This window comes from Mauremys mutica, chromosome 5 (assembly GCF_020497125.1).
Source record: "Mauremys mutica isolate MM-2020 ecotype Southern chromosome 5, ASM2049712v1, whole genome shotgun sequence".
Classification (NCBI taxonomy): Eukaryota; Metazoa; Chordata; order Testudines; family Geoemydidae; genus Mauremys; species Mauremys mutica.
This window is the reverse complement of record NC_059076.1, coordinates 19,243,807-19,258,367: the sequence shown is the minus strand read 5'-3', so window position 1 is coordinate 19,258,367 and position 14,561 is coordinate 19,243,807. Positions and strand designations below refer to the sequence as shown.

The 14,561-nt window shown below is 41.8% G+C and overlaps 1 protein-coding gene across 1 annotated transcript in view; it reads right to left on the bottom strand.

The window, feature by feature from the left end:
- Window positions 1-4,240: 4,240 nt before the first annotated feature.
- Window positions 4,241-14,561, bottom strand: part of FRAS1 (Fraser extracellular matrix complex subunit 1) — a 312,388-nt gene continuing 302,067 nt past the window's right edge. Inside the window, exons 70-73 of the mRNA XM_045017440.1 lie at window positions 13,703-13,869; window positions 13,147-13,352; window positions 10,115-10,261; window positions 4,241-8,339 (exon numbers count right to left, since the gene is read on the bottom strand). Of these exons, the coding sequence (XP_044873375.1) occupies window positions 7,743-8,339; window positions 10,115-10,261; window positions 13,147-13,352; window positions 13,703-13,869 (1,117 nt within the window). The 3' untranslated portion in view covers window positions 4,241-7,742. The remainder of the gene's footprint in view (window positions 8,340-10,114; window positions 10,262-13,146; window positions 13,353-13,702; window positions 13,870-14,561) is intronic.

The window sequence follows — 14,561 nt, the reverse complement described above, 5'->3', positions numbered from 1 at the left end:
GGTCACTAGAAGGGAGCTAATAGAGACAACTGCAATTCACAACTGGAATTTCAATGATTTGAGGATTCTCTCTCTCTGGAATTCACAGCTCTGTGGGAGTTTAAAGATTGGAAACAACTTCCAGTTCTAATCAGTTCAAAGGGAGGAGTAAGATTCACTTATTCCACCAAACCTGTGCTAAAAACGGAGCTAAGCATTATAATAGAGAAAACACTACTAATTTATTCTCCTTCAGCTATTTAGTGAACAAAATCTCATTCCCACCAGAAAATGTGAAGGGGAAATTATTCAGCCAATTTGTAAGAAAAATGCATTGTTCAGTGATTTTATTTGCAGAAAACAGTAAGTGCAGCTCTTTCGCCCACTGCTGTAGTTAACACCTTCCCTTCAAATACATTGGAAGACCAATGATTTTTGAAAGAGCTTACACCATTACATCGCTCCTGTTTTTATTTACGTGTAGGAAACAGAATGTCTACCTCCAATAAGGAACTAAGCAACTCAAAGGGAGCAGTGAAGCTCTCCGCTGCCTCCTGCAGTTATCAGCTTCTTGGAAAGAGGAGCATGGCCCCTTCAATCAGCAAAACCGGTTTGGGAGAGCTACCACAGGAGATTAGAGCCATAAAATAGTAAGTCAATATAAAAACTCCTCAAGTCTTTGCCTAAGTGTCTCTTTAAAGGTGATTGAGGAGACACTAATGGGCGCTGGAGAGTGGTCCTTCGCATCTGGTTAGGACTTGCCCAGGCACTTAGGATGGAGTTGCTTAAGGCTGAAATCAACCCACTTGGACAATCCTGGGCAGGAGGTGGTGTGTTAGAGAAGAAAATCATGGCTTCAGTTCAATGCAAGGTTTGTATTTTGAAGGAGAAAAGGTCTATCCCACAAAAGCGAGCTGAGAAAATTCTGAGACCAGGTAAGACTTGAAAGAGGGCACATTTACCACATGGGTCAAATGGCATTTTTCCAACTAGGAATAAGGAGCTGGGCATGAGGCAGTGTTCCTCATCCCCACTTGGAGACTGACCGTCATGTTGGGAGCTACATGCAGCATTCCACAGCTGATCTTCTAATTAAAGTGTAGGAAAGAGTTTACGCTGTTCTATGGAAGGAATTAAGCAACTCAAAGGGAGAAGTGCCTCCTGCACTTGTTAGCGTCTCGGAATGAAGAATGTGGCCCCTTCAATCAGTGGGAGAGGCTAATGGCGGTGAAAAGGGGAGATGGGAGGCCGCACCATCGCAAGTAGAAATTTCCTTTGACCTTTTGAAAAAGAGCTTCCAACTGTTTCAATCAAAACTCAAGAGGAAGGAAAGGAGGAATGTTCAACTGACAGATGCAGGCTGAAGGATCTAGTGGAGCCTGCTGCAACTTGCAGTGTTATTTATAGGATTATAGGTTTATTCTCTCTCTCTGTGCCATTGAACAGATCTGTGGGAGCTGGAAGCCTGGCAACCAGCTCCAGGAAAGCTAGTTCTTGTGTGAGAGGAGTGAGGTTGCTCTTCCAGGTGTGGATTTCAGCACATGAGTAGGAATTAAGGGCTCAAGCCAAAAGCTGGTGAGGAGTGGAATGGGTAGATAGCACGATGGTAGGTCGATGTTTTGCAGTGGATGGAAGGAAATGAAAGAAAAGAGAAGAAAGCATAGATGTAAAAGTGAAGAAATGAAATGAGAGGGGTTGAAAATCAGGGAATTAGTATGTGTGGGGGGGAAGCATTTGAAAAGAACTAGAAGGGAGAAAAGAAAGTAAGACTTACTGGAGCATTGGAGGAAACTGTCTTGTCTGGGAATCCCAGCTGGGGACAAGGAGCCCCTTTCCTAGCAAGTTCTGTAGTACATTCCTCAAGTCTTTGTCTAAATGTCTCTTCTAATATGACTGAGGAGACACTGATGGGCTCTGGAGACTGGTCCTTGGTGTGCAGGTTGGCCTTGCACATCACTTCATGCACTTTGGATAGAGTCACTTCAGGGTTGAAAATCAACCCAGTTGGGAATTCCTAGGCAGATGGTATTTGACCATCCTTTTGTCCTGTGGATGTTTTAGGAAGCTCGACTTTCTGTGCTTCCATTCTTACAGAGAAAGAAAATAATGACTTCAAAGTAAGGTTTGTATTTGGAAGGAGAAATGGTCTGTCCTGTGAATGGGAGCTGAGACAATTCCAAGACCAAGACAGACTTGAAAGAGGGCACATTTACCACACTGGGGGCAAATGGCATTTTTCCAACTAAGAATAAGGAGCTGGATATTAGGCAATGTTTCTGCTCCCCATTTGTAGACAGGAAGACTATCAAGTTGGGAGCAGATTGCAGCATTCCACAGCTGATCTGATTTCACTGGCTGAAAGAGTCTATTTTGTTCCATGGAAGGAACTAAGCAACTCAGAGGGAGAAGTGAAGCTCCCCACTGCTTTGTGCACTTCTTAGAATACTGGTCTATCAGAAGGTGAGTCTTTGTGTGGCTTAAAGCGGAGACCAGACAATGCATGATCACACGTGGTTATTTCCTCGGTTTCCAAAGGGCTTCTACTGGTTTTGATCTAATATCAACAAGAGGAAAGGTTTTGATGGGCTCTTCTAATGTGGCTCCAGAACATTTAAATTGAAATACAAAAAATTATTAAAGTGACAGAAGCCAATTGAAGGATCTGGTAGAGTCTGTTGCTGCTTGTACTCAGGATTTGTAATGACTATGAAATTTTCTTTTCTTTTCTTATTGTGAAGATTAGGAGCTCCATGGGATCTGGAAGATTTTGCATCTGCACAAGCAGACTGATAGATTATGTAACTTTGAGAGTTGAAATAATTCAGAGAAAGGGTTAAGAGGACTGCAAAACCAGTACAGGCCATTTGAAGGTGTCTGATTGACACTAGTGCAATTTGCACTATGAATTGTAATGCTTGTGAAGTTTCTTTGTCTTTCCCTGTGGTACTGAGTTCTTCTGTGGGGGTTGGGGGGCAAAAAAACAGATTAAGGGCTTGTTTACACTACCCGCCAGATTGGCAGGCAGCAATCGATCCAGCGGGGGTTGATTTATCGTGTCTAGCGGAGTCGATGGGAGAGTGTCAGCTGTCAACTTACCGCAGCGAAGACACTGCGGTAAGTAGATCTAAGTACGTCAACTTCAGCTATGCTATTTACGTAGCTGAAGTTGCATATCTTAGATCGACCCCACGCGGTAGTGTAGACAAGCCCTTAGGAGAGTCATTCATTTCAATGAGTATTGATATTTCCCTGTTACACCCAACTTGCGGCATTTAGGTTTTTTTTCAGGAAATGGCGATAAGCGATACATGGAATGGCTGGAATTTTAAGTGGCAGTCATAGTTTTTCTGTGGAAAGAAGAAAATGAAAAGAAAAGTGATGGGACACTAGATAGGGACGGCTGATTTACTACAGAGCATTTTTTCCCAGGTGTCTGGCTGGTGGGACTTGTCCACATGCTCAGGGTCTAACTGATCGTCAAGTTTGAGGTCGGGAAGGAATTTTCCCCTGGGTCAGATTGGCAGAGACCCTGAGGGTTTTTCGCCTTCCTCTGCAGCATGGGGCATGGGTCACTTGCAGGTTTAAACTAGTGTAACTGATGGATTTTCAGTAATTTGAAGTCTTTAAACTATGATTTGAGGACTTCAGTAACTCAGCCAGAGGTTAGGGGTCTATTATAGGAGTGGGTGGGTGAGGTTCTGTGGTCTGCAATGTGAGAGTGGTCAGATTATCATGATGATCCCTTTTGACTTTTAAAGTCTATAAAAATATAGATAAGAGAAGAAAGAAAGGATGATGGAAGGAAAAAAATCCCAGATTTCAATATTAAAAAAGAAACAAATTTTTTAGAAGAATTTTATATAAAAAAGAAAAAGAAAGTAAGACATAGTGGGACTGTCCAGGAATCAGTCTCTTGTCTGGGATTCACAGATTGGGACGAGGAAGTAGTAATTTGTGGAGGTGAGTAACCCCACCTAAATTCCTGGTCTGTTTCTAAATAGTTCTTGTAAAATGACTGAGGAGACACTGATAGCCTCTGGAGTTTAGCTAGATATGAGGTAATTATTTTTAATTTAATGTTGAACAACCATAACATTATTGCTAATTTAATGGGAAATAATTAGGGTATAACTGAACTTTTGGATAACACTGTGTGTGTCCAACTCTAAGACATCTTTCTTCAAAGCATTGACTCCAGAGTGATTCGGGTGCTTCATGTGTGTCATGAAGAATTAAATAAATTGAAAGCTTGTATCAAAAAGTAATCAAAATGTTGTTTATTAGCAAAAAAAATTTGTATTGTGACATGTACGGCATGAAAAAAACCCCCATTAACTCCTTAACAAATAGAGTGATATTCAAAATACATAAATTATAATGAGATTCAAGAAAACAGGTTGACAGCACCACAAGTGATATATTCAGATATCACACGGTCTTCACAGGGGGGTACAATGCACAGTAAAATAAGTGAAGGATATCAAAACATATGCACACACGAGGTCAGAAAAATGCAGTCATACGTAAGCCTGTCTCAACATTATTATTTCTCAGGAGCAGAAATATATCATGTCCCCAGTGTCGTCAGGTTAAAACAGTTGTTCAAATATGGAGAACTGTAACATTGCACCTTGGCTCTGTTTTTATTTATACAGCACCATAATACACAAGAGAAAATGAACTTCCAAGGTTTTATTTGTACTAATTTCAACACTTTAAAAAGTACAGTAGGATTTATAATGCATTAACAAGCAAACTGCAGAAGCTGAGACTATGTGGGTGCTACATATCTGAATGAAATGAAATACCATCCATGTTCTTTGATCAACATATATAAAACATGGCTGACAATTGTGAATAAAATGATTAAGTCACATATCCAAAGCTTCAACACTTTCATTTTAAGTGTACGTCTAACAGATCGGATATTGACAATCAAAGTGAGATGAAGGAACACCCCAAATTTTGCAGGCCTTTTAATTTTCCATAGGCAAGTCACTATTGTGAGGTTGTCATAATTAATCTGCCGGGGGTAGTTCCTGTATTTATTTTGTGAACATTACACAGGAGGGATCCCAGGCTCTATTATTACACAGTGTTGTGTGAAATCAGATGGCTCTGCTGCTGCTTTCCACCTCTCAGCTTCCATAAACAGATGCATAAAACTCCCATTTAACACTAGGACAGATCTGGTGCTAGGCACTGAGCAACTCCGTGCTGTTCAGGACACAAAGCAGACAGTCCTTGCCATGCAGAGCTTACAGTCTAAAACAATCACCAATGGGAGCAGTCTGCATGCATCACAGGGAGAACATACACCCCTTAAATATTTAAGCTGAATAATCCGATCTCACCTCCACTCAGAAAGTGCGCATTACATATTCTATTTACAAATATTATCCAGTTGCTGTTGAATCTGTGGGAAAACAAACAAACAAACACTCCCTGGCCAAATGCCTAATAGACCCAGAAAAGTAATATCAGATCTTTGCCAACCCAAAATATTGATTGTTTAGGTATGTCTGTGTGACCTTGGTATGAGTATGTAGTGGTGAACCACGTGCCCGAGCTACCAGAAACAAACCTGAATGGTGCCACATCAGGAAATACAATAATAGAGATGGGGGACACAGCTAAAGGAATCACAGTCACACTTCATAGTGCTGTTCCATTTATAAACAGTTTGAAAAGGGTTAATACATGAGCAGTGATGGTATAAGCCTGTTGCATCCATAAGATACAGCTGTTTATCAGCACATCAGTAGAATGTGTCAAATGATTATAAGCAAACTCTTGGCCTCTATAACAATTGATTAACCATTGTAGCCTAGTGGCTAGTGAACTGTCCCCTGAGACTCAGGACACTATTCCTGGCTCTGCCATTGAGGTCTGCTGGGTCATGTCGGGCAAGTCAATGCTCTTCTCTGTGCCTCAATTTCCCCATCTATAAAAAGGGATAATGAAACTGACCTCCATTATTATTATTATTATTATTTACTAAAACATCTATTGATTTGTAAACTATTTATAAATGGAACCTTACTATAAAGTGTGAATGGAGTCATTAGGCACCAGAGTTGCAGTTGCTCTACTGTGGTCAGAACAAGTTTTGGATTTTTGTTGTCCCTCCATTTTAAAAAAGAATATATTTTAAAATGAAGAGAACCTTCTTAAAAACTAAGACACATGTTGTTCTGTGGGTTTTTGTAATGATGTGGGAAACCTAAAATCCTAAAATTTGCAGGCAATAGACAATACGCGCTGCTTTATTTCCAGTTTGCACAAAGCTGGAATTCAAAGCCTGGGGGATGAGAGTGTGTTGCAGACTTCATGCAGTTTACAGTGCACCCATGAGTGTAAAGATTAGTGATGAGTTCGGAAGTAAGCGCAGATAAGGCAATAGTGTTTAATAGATAACAGGCACTATTTTCTAGTGCATCATGCAGTAGAGCAACTGTTTCATTAGTACTGTATGTGATTGAGGGTCAGAGGAGAAAAGGTTTGGTATCTCGTCAAAATCAAATATCAGTTTGGAATAATGCTAAGAGGTTCATTACTGTCTGTACAGCACCATGAAAATGTAACACACTACAGTACAAAAGTGCTCAGATCATTGTAAGCAAAAGTTAGAACATTTCAACTGCTTATCCTTATCAGTGGTTCTCACTCTTTTCAATACTAGGACTCTCCTCCCATATAGCTTGGATTTAGCTAGGACTCTGTCCCATTTGACAATATTGTGACCTAGAACCAACTGTCTGCAACCCTCAAGTTGACAACCCCCTCATCTAGACAGCTCCAAATAGTTCTTTGCATTGACTTCGTGGAGTGTTCTCAATGAAAGGTGTTTCAATCTTATAACATAGCAGAGAAATCTGCTGCTGCTACTGACTGAGAGACCAAACAGATGATTTTCTGTTCCAAGTTTCACTGACTTGGAAGGATACGTGGTGGGATTGGTGGTTCAAAGAGTCAGAGTGAAGTCAATGGGAGTTTTGCCATTGACTTCAATGGGACCAGGATTTCACCCTAAAACTCCAGGACAGAGAACAATAGAAGATTCACACTCATTTGTGAGTGAAAATCACTCTAGTGCAGAAGGTCCTGGGCACAATTTAACTCCCCTTTAATATGGGGCTTAAGTGATACCTGCTGCTATGTGTGGGCCCTCTGCCTGGGGTGATTTTCTCAAAGAGCATTTCACTCCCATGCAGATCATCCATTGAGAAGATACTGGCATTAGTTTCAGAACTGGCTGTGTGTGCCTGTATGCTTGACCAAAACTGTCATGTTCTGCATGATGTCTTACAGCAAAAAGGAAGAGCAAAGGAAAGCAGTATCGAGCAGAATTGAATAGATTCCAGCTCTTCTAAGGATCTTTGCTAAGGACACTGCACTGGCCTATTGATCTTCCAGCATTATTAAACCCCATTAGAATGAACTGTTCTTATTAGAATCACTGTAGAGCTTAGGTAAATATTTGCCTGCCAGGAATGCTGTTATGAAAACGGTCCAGCGTAAAATAGAACTGAATGTTGGTAGAGATACCACATGAAAGTTTCAATGTTTTCTGCCCTGGGTGTGTCACACAATCCTGCTTTGAATGAGGTAGCTCAGTTGTGAGTTAAAGCATGGGAGGATGCATTGCTGTCCACCACTCAAAGCTATATTCTTCCCTTTTCCACCAGACTATAAAAATACCAGTAAATTTTTATTTTATTTTTTACAATTTATAAAAAGCTTTTACAAAAGAACGTGCACTCTCAAACTTCCGTTCCATCATGTAAATTGTTGTGAACTTTGACCTCTAAGTTCACTTGTTTGACCTTAGCACCTTTGACCTTATAGGCACCCTCATTGTCACTTAATATATTGATATTCCTCACAGTGCAGTATTGTCTGTTTACGTTCTTCTCTGCCCTTTCTGTGTTTTTCTTGGGTACTTCTATCTTGGTGTTGAGAGGATATTCCTCCATGATATCTTTGGCAGGCTTTTTCTTCTTCTTCTGCTTTCGACATTTCCGGGTTATGAAGCAAACTAACAGGAGCACAAGCAGTAGCAGCATGATGGCAGCAAATGCACTTCCTATGGAAGCCCCTGTTTGTGATAAGGAAGCAGACGCTACTGCTTCCTGAACCTCCAGGCTCAGCGATTTCATGTTGGTGCCGTTCTTGACTTGGTCGCCTTCATTGTCATAGATCAACGAGTCATCCAGCATCAGTCTGCCATTGTTGTCCACCAGGTCCCTGCGGCTGCGTTTCAGGTAGTGAGTGAGAGACCGTTGAACACGGGGCCCTGCAATGGTTTCTGGGCCAATTATATAGATCACCTGAAGGTACCACTGGTGTCCAGCTTCCACCTTTATGACAGAACATACACACAAGAGACTTTACTCTGGGACTTTAGCTAAAGTGATGCTAGAATTCTGTTCAAAGCAGATGGAAATGGGCGAAGTGCTACTCTATAAGCCAGGGACAAGTGCATGTTATAGGTGCCTGTCTGTGCCTGATTTACAGATGATATGGGTCTGTTACAGTCCTCCTCGGGGAGCTTTAGCTCAAGCAGTAGCAGCTCATAGTTTTAGCTCTGGAGGTCCCCATTCAGTTCTCCATGCATTGACCACGATGGAAGCCATCACACTATCACATAGTTTGGTGACCAATAGCAATATATTAACAATTTGAGCTGACCAAAAAATGGGGGCAAATATTGCCCAGAATATTGTGTCAATATTTTGTTTCAGTGTTAATCATTTTTAAACGTTCTGTCCAGTTCTAGAAATATTAACAATAATACATAGCTGGTTGGATTTTTTTAAATTTCCTTTTTTAATGACATTTTGTGTCAACATTATTTGTCTGACCCCCCCAAAATTCATATTTTTTCCCATTTTTAACTTCTGGAAGTTTGACAGTTTTTGATTTTTGAAAAAAATTAATTAACATTTCACTTTTTTTGGAAAGAACAATAAAATTGTTTTTATAAATTTGTTTACTGTTTTGGACCAGCTCTGATAACTATGATGATAATACTCGTAAATTATTCATAAATAATAACTATTTTAAAAGAGACTCTTTGCTGAATAGCCTGGAGAACTGTCATTAAATATTTAATTACAATTTTTTTTAAAAAACTAAATACAGCGCTTTCTTAGGAAAGGTCAAACAAATAAATCCATTCTGGGAGTTGGTGGGGAGCTGAACTGAATTTCTGATCTCCAATGTATGTGCTGGAGTTGGTCTGAACAGTATTCATTGTCTAATTTAAGGTCTGATCCTGAAGAGTGCTGGGGAGCCCGAAATCCAAATTGAGTTCAATGGGAAAATGTGGGAAAAGTGTAGGGGAGGGGAAGATAATACATTTTCCCATCTAATGCTTCTTGTTCCAACATATGATGATTTTAAGGTGAGCTGAGATGGATCTCAGGGAAGAGCAAGTTCCTTGTCCGAGAGCCCACCATGGCAAAGATGATCATGTGCCGACTAAGGAGCTGAATCAATGTGCACTAGAGTCAATAGGAACCTTCAAATTGATTACCATGCAGCTCCTGTAAAACTCACTGATAGATAGCTTCCTTCACGTAGCTGTTGACAATGTAGGTCTCACCTATATTCTAGACTTGCTCATTAAGTCATATCTTGCTGGGTAACTGTGCAGAGACAGCACCCACCTTCTAGGAACTCCACCTTTATAACTGAGTGGTTTGATCCAGGGAGAACTGCTAAGTACTCTAAATTCCTACTGACTTCAGGATCAGTTAAAGGGACTCAGCACATTCACAGACTGAACATGAAGGCCCTGGGCTGGAATTCTGAAATCCACTTCCTACCTGAAGATTAGCATTAAAGGAAGTGAATATGAGCTGGGCTCAGTGAGACTCTGCATGGATACAGAGGCTTGTGCTAGTGGATCCCAGTAAAGAATTAGGGCCCTACATTGTTGAAGAGTGTTTCTGGTACTAGGAAATATGTGCTGCCTTTGTCCACAGAAAATTAGATACGACTGCAAGGCTTGCCCTAGTGTGTGTTGGACTTCTATGCATGCAGGGTCAGGCCTAGTGTCTGTAAAGCACAAAGTATCTTGGACTGTCTGTATAACAAAGTTTTGTGGTACTGTGCATCTCATGCAACACACCTTGTAGAGAGCATCCACTTTCATAGTAAATCCATCCACTCCTGGCATGCTGCTCACCAAGTGGAAATCAGACAATTCAGAGACAAAGTGGGCATCAAAAGGTACATCGTGGAAATACTTATCAGTTACTTCAGGTTGGTTTCGGTCCTGGAATTTACAGAAAGCAATATGTACTGAAGAAATGGGACCACACACTATGGGTGACACATACATTAGTAACAAACTGGCAACCAACAGCTACATGACAACTGAGATTTGTCAACGTTGACTTTTTGGTTAATGTGTTATAGGAAGCAGCAAAAGGACACAAGAAGAGCATCTCTCACTCATGTCTTTGTGCCTCCTTCCATGCTGACCCAGCACGGCCCTCTTCCACACTCTTCTTGTGCAACTAACGGCCATCCTCTCGAGTCAAAAACTTCCTTAAAACACACTTCTTCCTTAACTCCTGGTGCTAATCCAAAGACATAAGTGTCCCTATTCCTAATTTTTTCCCTTTCATTTTTTCCCTAAGAGAAATTTAAACCAATTTTTTTCATAAATTATCCAGTTGCCATTATTTTCCCCAGAGAGCGACTTCTGTGCTCCCGTTAGAGTCCTGCTGCTCTCCCAGTTTCTTACTTCAGCTTCCCTTCTTCCTGCAAAGACCAAGCCACAGCCAACAATTCCCTGCTGAACTAGACTCGGGAGGACTTCACTAAAAAGGACATCCTCAAGCGGTGCTCAATCAAACATAGAAATGAACAGTGAGGCCCTAATACAGTGTTGAGATCCATGCGGGTATGTGTCTGGGGCTCAATAAATCAGCCACAGCCACCTGAGGCTAAGCAGGTCACCTCTGCAGATCTCTCAGAGGGGAAGCAAGAATCCAGGTCCAAGAATAATGCCCCACATCTCTCAGTCAGAAGTCAAACCCAAGCCCATGCAAGTGGTTGTGCAAAGTGCCAACTCCTAGGACTTAGGAAAGAATCATTTTTAATATAGTGCATTTCACAGCATAGGAAATACATCTCTACCCTGATATAACGCGTTGTAGATGAAACCGCGTTATATCGAACTTGCTTTGATCCACTGGAGGGCACAGCCCCGCCCTCCTGGAGCACTGCTTTACCGTGTTATATCTGAATTTGTGTTATATTGGGTCGCGTTATATTGGGGTAGAGGTGTAATTATAATTGTAATTTGATTTACAGCATTTGATATTTTGTTTGTAATAGATCATCCCTAGATTAGGTTTATTAAACTAAACATCCCAGTGCTGAGCGTAACCAGCCTAACACATAGATGCATGAAATTTTACTCAGAATACTAAGGGTGCTTTTATTATGCTGCTGAATGGTAGCATGGCTGCCATCCAGGACCCTGGTAAATGTTAATTTCAAAGTCTTCACTTAGAGTTAAACATGTTTATGTGCACTAGTCACCATTTCATACAATGAAAGAGGATTTTTGTTAAATTGATGAGTAAATGTCCTTCTATATGCTGAGGGGGCTGCTGTTACAAATATGTTTATACAACCCTACATTAAAAATGAGGTACAAATCACAAGGACTTTCTTCAATTTTTCCTAGTCCTCAGACCAATGGGAAGGTGTCTGAATAAGGAGTGAGGAAATGATGGGTAAGGTCCACAGAATTTGGACTTATATTTAATATACTATAAAACCCTCACGCTCCTGCCTTTCACACAGCTGTGCAGTAAGATGCTACTTGCTTTAGGAACATGTAAGAAAAAGTGGGATATAAACAGCATCACAGGCAAATATTTCAGTGAAAGCACACAGAAATAAAGGTGTGTCTACACTACAGGTGAGAACCTCACCCCTGCTCCAGCCCACTTAGGCCGCATAAAGGGGCTAGAGTGGCATAAAAGAGCCCGAAAGGTCTTGTATCCAGCCAAGGGAGGATTCCCCAAGTGCTGGCACTGAGGCACACAGGTGTAAGGCTGCCTCCAGCTAGCATGCTGAAAACTGAAGTGTGCAGCTCAGGCTAGCAATCCTACTACAAACCTGCCTGATCCCTGGGTACATACTCGGGTGGCTAGCCTGATCTGCCACGATCACACTGCTATTGTCTGTCTGTCTGCCTGCACTGGGAACCATGCTGCAAACTTGGAGACAAAAAAGCCTGGTGTAGACAAGGCCTGAGGAGAGTGATTGAGCAGACTAAAAAATGTGAGCCATGGATCAAACAAACAGCCTGGGTTTAAAAGTTACAGGGTGTCTGTGAAGAAGAGAAAGCGAATTTAATGCTCATGAAAGATGCTGGATCAACAACCCTAGAACATGAGATTGTTTTATACACAGAACGTGCACAGTGTGGACAACTGCTGGGCAAGCTTCCCCTCCTGTCCAGTCAGGGCCTGTCTACACTAGGAAAATGTGGTGCCGTTTTGCAAACACGTTAGCTAAACACAGGAACCGTAGTGTTACCCACGACAAGCTCAAGTGTGTTTCAACGTCACTGCCTTTGTCTAAACAAGGTGCTGTTTAAAACATGCTATTTAAAAGGTGTTAGCTATTGTGCTTGCTAAATGGCTCATTTTCCTCATCTGGAATGGGCCTCATTGTGCCTCACCCCTGACCTGGATTAGAAAGTAGTTTCATCTCCATCTCCATTCAGTAATTTTGCGATGTGAACTGTGTCTTTGAGATTTGCTCAACCTCACTGGCTTTCCATGGAATTTTATCAGACCAAAGGCAGTATCAGAAATACAAAGTGTTCCTGTCATGGATTCTCACACAGTTTAGCAAAAGAGATGGTTTCAGAATCTGCCCTGACATAACTACTCTCAACTCCACAGCTGCCACAATTCCATGTCACAATTTTGTCCAGTGGGGGGAGGCATAGCTCAGTGGTTTGAGCATTGGCCTGCTAAACCCAGGGTTGAGAGTTCAATCCTTGAGGGGGCCATTTAGGGAACTGGGGTAAAAAATCTGTCTGGGAATTGGTCCTGCTTTGAGCAGGGGGTTGGACTAGATGACCTCCTGAGATCCCTTCCAACCTCAATATTCTACAATTCTACAACCTACCAGTAGCAGAAATCTGTGTTTTAGGTGCTTGTTGGGTTGAATACAGCCATACTGTGGCCCCTCATTATAGATTGTTCCAGTAGGGTCAAAGAAAGGCACGTAACCATCCTTGCCAGTACAGAGATAGACTTTTTCCAGCTGCAGTTTGTAGGCAGCATTTAGGTTTTGTTCGGGATTCCAAAGCACACGGCCATATAGGATTTGACCTGAGAAGGTTGAGAGAATAATAGTCATATTTGTATTCATGGGAGGAAGAGGAGCAATTCAGAAAGATTAAAGAGACCACCTACACAGCCAAATCAACCAGGCTGGGGAATAGTATTATGACAGGGTTTAGAGTTGCCTATGTAGATAGTGCCATATTGTGGTATGACTATATTATACAACAGTTATAGTCATGGTCTGACAGGGTTGTAGCATGATTCTGTAACATAGCATGCTCACATAGGCAAGACGAATCTCTGATATCACATCATTTCTCTTACACAATAATAGAGGCTGCACAGATGGACCCTTTAGCTAAAGTAAATTAACAAGGTGAAGGAAAAGGTCTTACCCTTTGAAAAAGCTCCTTTGTAATCCATTTCTGCCAAAGACATTTCAGATTTAGTGGGATCCATCAAAAATACTTTCTCATTGTTACAGAGCTGAAACTCTGTGTTCAGAGAGTATACGACAGGAACTGGGCGGTTTGTCTGCTGGAAGGCAATTGGGATCAAAAATCTAAATTTGGGAGGAGAAGAAAAGACAGTTAACTTTTCCATAACTGGTGTTCTTCGAGATGTGTTGCTCATGTCCATTCCATATTAGGTGTGTGTGCTCGTCACATGCACCGGTGCCGGAAGTTTTTCCCTCAGCAGTATCCATAGGGGACCAGCTCTGGCACTCCCTGGAGTGGCGCCCGCATGGCGTGGTATAAGAGGCGCCGCCAGCTCCCCCAATCCTCAGTTCCTTCTTGCCGGAAACTCCGACAGTGGGGAAGGAGGCCGGATCATGGAATGGACATGAGCAACACATCTTGAAGAACACCAGTTACGGAAAAGGTAACTGTCTTTTCTTCTTCGAGTGCTTGCTCATGTCCATTTCATATTAGGTGACTCCAAAGCAGTACCCCTGGAGATGGGTAGGAGTTCACGGGCCACAGGTAAGAGATCATGGGCAATCATGATACCCTGTGCCTGGTCTCTCTTGATCTTTGCCAGGGCCTTGCTGATGAGTGGAATCGGAGGGAAGGCATATGTCATGGCTGAATCCCCACTCTGGCACTTTGAGTGCAGAAAGTGGGGGCCCGCAAGGATTCTAAAGATTAATACTTGCCACTCCAGCCTTGTATTAAACTCCCAAGTTTACAGCTTTTCTCCGACCTTGGCTTGGTAAATGTTGCTACCACCCAAATGCAAAAAAACCCCTTGGGT